Source organism: Zingiber officinale, chromosome 3B (genome assembly GCF_018446385.1).
Source record: "Zingiber officinale cultivar Zhangliang chromosome 3B, Zo_v1.1, whole genome shotgun sequence".
NCBI lineage: Eukaryota > Viridiplantae > Streptophyta > Magnoliopsida > Zingiberales > Zingiberaceae > Zingiber > Zingiber officinale.
Window position 1 is genome coordinate 37,496,916 of NC_055991.1, and position 8,158 is coordinate 37,505,073.

General features: G+C 35.0%; 1 protein-coding gene across 1 annotated transcript; it reads right to left on the minus strand.

The window, feature by feature from the left end:
• Positions 1 to 662: 662 nt before the first annotated feature.
• LOC122056387 (CASP-like protein 4B4) lies at positions 663 to 6,103 on the minus strand. The gene is made up of 3 exons (XM_042618317.1): positions 5,715 to 6,103; positions 5,483 to 5,618; positions 663 to 1,133 (listed from the first exon to the last, which is right to left on the minus strand). Exons 1-3 carry the CDS (start codon positions 5,987 to 5,989, stop codon positions 942 to 944), a joined length of 603 nt encoding a protein of 200 aa, XP_042474251.1. The 5' UTR covers positions 5,990 to 6,103; the 3' UTR covers positions 663 to 941.
• Positions 6,104 to 8,158: the final 2,055 nt, after the last annotated feature.

Here is an 8,158-nt window from a genome sequence, read left to right on the forward strand (position 1 = left end):
AAAATATTTAAAAACTGATAATAAACATTTTTACATTTAAATTGTAAATCATTCAAACATTTACAATTTTCCATCGAATTGATTCATATTTTGATTTAATAAATACTTTTGATAATTTGATAAAACTTGACATGTTTTCAAATAGGTTGAATCAATGGAACCGATACAGAACTTCTTGTAGGAAGGGCATAGATCCGAAAACATAAAATCAACATTGCATAACGTTAAATGGCAAATACTTGGAATTATTATCCATGATTTACATAGACACTTAACTTTTATGTTCAAATTTTGATCACTGAAGTTTCAGAATTATGTCCATTAGATTTTACTTACCAACAATATAATTAAACAACTGCATCAGCAATAGCTGTTTAAAGATTCGTGATATCTTCACGTTAGACTCGACGTCACGTTAAGATAACTAACAAAATGATTAAGTAAATCAAATGCAATTATTCCAAAAGTCAATCACCAGATTGCTAAAAGAAAAACTGACATGACCAATTTCATCTCATGTCCATTGGGGCAGTCAGTTAAATCCTTGTAAAGTAAAACGAAATAAAGCTGAACTGTATGAACAATAATTATAAAGTCCAAGTTTATCATGATACAAGTTGACAAGTAACCCTGTTTTGATTAATGAGAACAACGGTGACCCATGGCAAGGAATTATTAGAATATTAAAAGGGTTATTATCATATCATAAACATAAAATAATGTATATGCCTCTAGCAACAATAAGAGATTGATAGAATATTTAAACTCTACAAACTTTTGATAGATAATATGTATAAAACATTACAGTAATTGTAATGTTCAAATTTACAATTCACAAAGAATATGGAGGTAGTACAGACAATATGTATAGCTAGGATTCCGTAATAGATACACAACACAAGAATAAAGGATATTCAGAGTCGGAGGGCAATAAGGTAGGTCTATATATAGGTTTGTTTAGAGAGCTTGAAGCCTGAAATCAATGCAGATAATCCACTAGAGACGAATGCAAAGAAGGCCATACTGATTGCAGCAGACGAAGAATCAGTGAAGATATTATCTGATCCTTCTCTCATGCGATTGGTAAGGGGAATGGCCGCAGATGCTCCAGAGATCAATAAGTAGGCTACCACCTATTTAAGAAAAAAGGCAATTAACTGAATTAATCAATCAACAAAAAAAAGACAGTAGAATGCAATGAACATTTTGTAGGCTTGCCATCAAGCGTGATGGGTTTTTCCCAAAGTTTGCATGTAACTCTAGATTTGTGTTTATAATCTTATTCTCCGAGGTCCTACGCATTTTAATTAAATTGAAATTTCAGCGTGAAGGATACAAGTTTTTAGTGACACATAGTTCATGATGTCTTACTCCTTGTACTTTCATGATAAAAGCTTGAATGACCCATGGTTTATACACTTGTCATTCGAGAGTAAGAATTGACAGCCATTCAAAGAGCAAGAACTGACCATATAGAAACTGATAGTTCAACGACACCAAGTATGAATTGCAGAGGAATTTAAAAAAACACAGCACGATAGGTACAATATCTAAGCAATATAGTCAAATCATATCATCATTTCACTTCTATTCTCATGAAAAAGGGGGAGCAACGAAGCCAACAAAGCACTATCAAGACTCATACAAACATCTATCTATATATAAGTACATGTACAGTAAAGTGCAAGACTGCCTTCAGGGGGCAAGTCCCTTCAGAATTTGCAAGCCACGAGAACTTGTCTGGTTATCTTTGTATTTCTAGGAAATGCTTGAGTTGCATACTGTCCAATCGTCGAAACCCATTCCAGTCTCATCACCATAAGGATTCTCCCCCAATTTTGGTTAGGGAGATTAAGCTTCAAATGAGGAAATTATCCAGCAACTTTATTTATCTTTACTTGGAAATAATTGACACTATGCAAACGACGGCCATTGGGTGTCGAAGTGTCAAAAGGGACTGTAAGTAGATGAAGGACTGAAAGTAGATGAAGGGAAACGATACCTAAGGAACTTAATCTGACAATCTTATGTGGGGAGCTCCTAATTCCAACACCTGTAAAACAAGGAAACTAAAGTATGGGCGTTTTTTTTCTTGTTGTTGTTTTAAACTCTTTTTTTTTTGAATCTCCAAAACAAAAGCACAATTTTTTCCCCACAGCCTACATCCTATATCTTCTCTGTTCTGCCGACCTTTACCAACTCCACTGTTCACCTCCTCTCTTATCTGCTTGGGTCAGTTTCCTTTCTTCCCCACTTGGGTGTGGCTTCATATCATATCTTGTCATCTCTATCCATCTCTAATGATATCATCCCCTTGTGCCTCTGATCTTCAATCATCCCTGTCCATCTCTGTTGATAGGGCATTTACTTATCTTTGCCGGCATCCTAACCAAGATCTCCACATGCAACATTCCGTCATGTTGTTAGTCGCTGACCATCCCTACCTGTCTCCAACAATATCCAAGAACCTCCTCCTATTTACCCACATCACAACTGGAACTTCGCTCTATACTTTTTGTAAAATATATCTTCTGGAACCAACCCAAAAAAAGAAAAAAGAGGTGGATGGGAATATGTTCATTCGCTATGTCACTTCAAAGATCAAAATGTGTACAAAAACCAAATCTCTGACAATCAAACATATAAAACCAATTAAAATTCCTTATATAAATGACAATTAGTACAAAAAAATAACTTATAGAACTTACAACTAATAGAATTGTATATCCACTAATTCAATCGATTCACTTCCCATACTATTACTGCATTCATGCAGACAAAATGATACACAACATATTTATAAAAACAAAAACTATACACTGCCAATTGAAGTAATTCAATAGCTCAATACTATCTGCAAAAGTTACTAATCCTTTGATAGCTATATAATTCTTTTGCGGAAATAACATAGCACAAAAGACTATCAATACAACCATCTTAAATAATGAGTCGAATTATAATCACTCTTTACATCTAAAACAGATTTAATTTCTTCACTTTGGTTTACCACTAAATTCATGAAATTGGAGTGAACTTTTCATCTCATCTTTACTAATTCGAGCCAACCATCCATAATTTCTTAAACCTAAGAGACATCTTAAATGCTAGACTCCAAGAGTTTATCTTTATTCCAAAGACAATTATGTTTCAAGGTTCCAACTAGTTATCAAATAATCCAAAAATGCAGTTTCTAATTTAACAGTGAGAAGCAATCTGAAATGACCAACCAGAATTTCTTCAATCAATTTAATCATGTGTTGTTCAACTGCATTTTGTTAAAGAACTTATTGACTCTAGTAATCAAACACTAACTCTCAACACATAATTTTATACAATGAGAACTTTGCCCTTGAGTTGAACAAATTTTCCTTTACTATCTTTATAGCTTTGTTTGTTGTGGTTGCTACTTGTCTCCTTCTTGGTGTCTTCTATTAGGAGCCATGAGTCATGGTTTCAAATAACAAAATTATATAAAAACTTATAAAACAAATTAACCGGAACATTCAATCATTCATCAAAAATAAAAAATAAACTAGATAACCACATTTGGATTTTACAAAACAATTGACCTAACATTCACCTTCGACAAAGATGGGAGAAGTGATGTACCAAAGTAAAAGCAAGCACAAACAAGGGAGTTGGGAACCAAATACAAAGAGGGTGATAGATGCAGATAAGCAAAGATCTTGGTTGGGATGTGGGAAAAGAGATGTTACGATATTGTCATGGATGGGTAGGGATGATCAAAGACGAAAAAAATGATGGCTTATCAGCAAAGAGTTGAGCATATCATTGCAACAAGAAAGCTGACAAGCAAATATGCGAGAGGGAGATCACCAAAGATGGGAGAAGATCCTGATTGGGGTGTGAACAAAGATGACAATGCAGGGATATTGACAGAGACGAACAAGGATGGTAAAAAAATTGAAGGCACAAGGGAATATTGATTAAACAAAAATTCAAATTGAGCTACAGACTGAGAGGAGGAGATGTTCAGATATTGACAGAGATGGTTAAGGATTGGTGAAACATCAGAGGCATTAGGGATTTCGATGAAGCCAAACAAAGAAGGCAAGAGATGAGGCACATAATCATTAAGAGAGGAGACAAGGTCACAAATGAGATCACAGATGAGCTGTAAGGAGACAAGCTTGAGCAAAGAAGAGAGGCGATGGTGAAGAGTGATGATGATTAGCGGAGATTGTTGGCACAATGGGAGATCAGCAAAAAGAAGACTACAAAAGACACAAACAAGGTGAAAATGATTTGGGTTGTGGGTTGGCTTAGGGTTCTCAAAAAAATAGGATAGGACAAATGGAGAACAAAATCATGTTTTGATTTTTTTTTTCTTGAATTAGGAATTTTTACTTGTGAAGTCATTTTTTTTTCTTCAGAATTAGAATTTTATATTTGGTTGTGATGTGCAAGTGCAAGGTAATTTGTGCAGGCCTACTCAAGTACCATTATATATTATCACATATAGCAAAATTTGTAGAAATGTGATCTCTCTCTATGGGAAATGCCAACATAGAGCACAAATTGAGCTATGGTGGAGGGTACGAAAGATCAAAGAGATCCAATCCAATTCAAAAAATAAAAGCAATTAGCTAGGTGATATCTTGTCCAAATGACAACCCCACTTAGCAAATGTGAGATTAAGGGGATTGTATTGGTCTCTGATGTAATCATAGTACCATAAGCATCGTTTACCATCATCGCAATTGGTGAATAAAAATGTGGTGGCAGTTATGCCACATATACTTGAATGGTGAGAGAAACAATAATAGGTTTAAAAAAAAAAAAAGGGCAGCCCGGTGCACGAAGCTCCCGTCATGCGGGGTACTGGGGAAGGATCCATTGTACGCAGCGTTACCCTGCTTTTTGGACGAGGTTGTTTCCAGGATTCAAACCCGTAACCTTTTGGTCACATGGCAACAACTTTACCGTTGCGCCAAGGCTCCCCTTCGAAACAATAATAGGTTTATAAGACAGAAATTAGAGCTAGAAATATGAAATGAGTCTGAAAAAACAAGTTAGACACACTACTAGCTAAATCATAGTAGTGAGACATCTGATTCATGAACCTGCAACCTATAGACCGACCTCATTTTCAGTTTTACCAATGAGTTTGATTCTTTTTCATGCGAAAAGCATATATGTTATAATTCTCACCACGAATTTATTTCCTTAATAAGATAATCCATATGTTTTAGGAAAAAAAAAATCTACGACGATGATGATTCATATAACATAGTCTGCCAATGAAATGAGTATGATTAATAGGATGATTTATTTGTTTTTCTACCGTTTAGCTAATAGTATTAATTAGAGAGTAACTGAGGCATCTCTAATTCAATTAGACTCAGACGATAAACTTCAGCGTAAACATTCACGGCGAAATCACCACATAGAACATTCCTTCCATCAAACCAATACGTAAAATTTGAAATTTCAACCAAATAACACTAAGAAAAATACCAACCTGATCACCGGCGAAATCAACAATCCCAGCATAGTTTCTCGGTACCAAATCCCTCCCCGTGCTGAACCGATGCGCCTGCCTCCACACCTGAGCGGCCGAGTACAATAACGCGAGTATGGAGACGGCCAAGAGGTACCTGCATCCCCAATTAATCAGTAACCAAACGATTCGAATCGGACCCCCCACCCCCCAACCAGATCCAACCAGAATCAGCTCAGATCAGAAGCCCCACTTGTACTCCTGATAGTGATCGAAGTCCTTCCAATCGCCGTGCTTGTTGGAAGCCGTGATGATGGAGGCGAGCAGCGAGAAGAGGAGGAGGAGCGCGCGGAGCACCAGGCCGCCCCGCTCCAACAGGTCCTCCCTCCGCCACCTGTCCACCACCGACCTCACCACGCTGCCGCCCTCGTCCGCCGCTGGGGGGGAAGATGGGGCATGGGCGGCCGACGGATCGCCCTTCTCGAGGTCGGCCGGCATAGGGAGGTTGCCGTCGGCATCGGCGGCCATGGGGTTCGTTAGGCGAGTGGAAAAAGCGAGCAACGGCAGAGAACGTTCGACGCCGAAAAGGAAGCGATTGTTGACGTGCGCGTCACGTATCGTGAGATTGTTGCGATTGATTGAAACTTCAAAGCCATCTTGAAACTAGTTAGAATATTATATTACATTTTTTTATCATAAATAAAATAAATAAATTATATTTCATGTTTTATCATTTATTAATTATATTTCATGTTTTATTTTATATATTAGCAAAATACGTTGCGCATCTTTTTCCTTGCGGGCCGGATCTTCTAGTCCATAATTTGCGGACCAAGGGATAGTTCATTGTATGAGAACCATTGATTTAGATGGAGCCCATCTTTAAGTCGGTAGGGTCCATCCAAATCAAGGGTCTACAATAATGGACCATCCCCTGATCCGTAAATTACGGACCAGAGGATCTGCCCTCTTTTCCTTGGAATAACAATAAAAATATCATATGAAAAATGATTGACAAAAATAGAACGTAATCATCTAAATTTATGGTTTGCTATTCAAAATATTTTCTAATATTTTTGTCAATTTCGTAAGAAGGGATTTAAAAAATTAAGATTGATCTATTTTTAATTTATTTAAATTTATTTAAAATCATATTGAGCTATTTGAAGTTTTTATAAGATTAATAAAAATATTGTTATATTTATAATTTAGTTCAAACACGTTTAACAAATAAAATATTTTTTAATTTTGAATGTTATAACATAAATGATACATATATATATTTTTTTTACTTTGGTCAATCAAACAATTTTAATTTGGTAGAATAAAGAACTACACGGATGATAAAATGGATATCACGATCCTTGTTAATTAATTAAACTTTTAATTGACCAAATAAATTTTATTGGTTGATCAAATATCATGAACTAAAACCCATGCGACTTATAGACGTTGAGAGGACGAAGATCAGTTCAATTTGAATTCTAACTATTGAAAATTATGTACAAATGGTCTTTAGAGGTCCTTAATAATTTATATTTTCTACAATTTTCCCTATGGACTTTTAATAAGTCTTTTATACATTATCAAACTTTTCTCTTTCACTTACTGTTTTTCATTTGGGTAAAAATCAAAAGATATCATTTTTATTGAAATTGTAAGGTGCTCTCTTTCATTTATTATTAAAAAAATATCTTATTCTGCTATTTTACATTTTACTTTTTAAAACTGCCTTTACTTTTAATACGATTGTAGTAGCCATCAATTGCCCTTACTTTTAGTATTAGCATTGTTATAGCAGCTATAAGATTATAGTTGTTACATAATAATAATAATAATAATAATAATAATAATAATAATAATAATCAAGTCATATATTGTAGTAACACTTTAACTCTTATCAATATTAATAACATTGTGACACTACATGAGATTTTTCCTCTCGTGAAAAGTAGACCTATGAATGTTGACCATCTAGATGGACCTCCTTGAGTACTTCTGGATTTATCTCAATGATCGGTGGAAAACTTATGTGAAGTCGAACCAGTCACCCAGAAGTAATTAGTTCAAGAAGCTAGATACTTGATGTCAACTAAAAAAAATACTAATAACATTGTGATGTAGCAATTACACAACTATCATAATATAATCACTTTATCTTTGATCAACATTGGTCAATACTAGTTAACGTTGGTTGTTATTATATTATAGTAGCTATAAATCATAGTTGTTACTTTATTTCTGATAGCACCTATCAACATTATATTGTAGATGCTATGATTCTGTAATTGCTATAATTATGCAGTTGTAGCAATTATAAAATCATAGCTGATATAATTATAAAATAGTTACTAGATCGTAGTTGCTATAATTGTTGCTACGAACTTGTAGTTGCTACAACAGTATCAAAAGTAAAGATAGTTTCAAAAAGTAAAATGTACAGTAGCGGAATAGTAAATGAAAGAATTGTAAGTACCCCGGACTAGTTTTGATATGATCAACCAAGTTAACTTACGCTCTACGATTTTGATCCCTTGTGTCTAAGTGTCTAGGGACTTAGGAACACAAGAAGTGAATGGAAGATGCAACGAGCAAGAATGATGACATGGGAAATAAGTTGACTAGCTTGGTGCATCCAAGGGACAAGGAGCTGTGGAAGATTACATCAGCAGACGAGAAGGACGCGTGTGGCACTTT

Coding starts and splice junctions, on each gene's coding strand:
- LOC122056387 (XM_042618317.1), bottom strand. CDS start 5,989: ATGGCCGCCGATGCCGACGGCAACCTCCCTATGCCGGCCGACCTCGAG. Junction 5,619..5,714: donor GATCACTATCAGGAGTACAA/GTGGGGCTTCTG, acceptor TTGGGGATGCAG/GTACCTCTTGGCCGTCTCCA. Junction 1,134..5,482: donor TTGATTTCGCCGGTGATCAG/GTTGGTATTTTT, acceptor TTTCTTAAATAG/GTGGTAGCCTACTTATTGAT.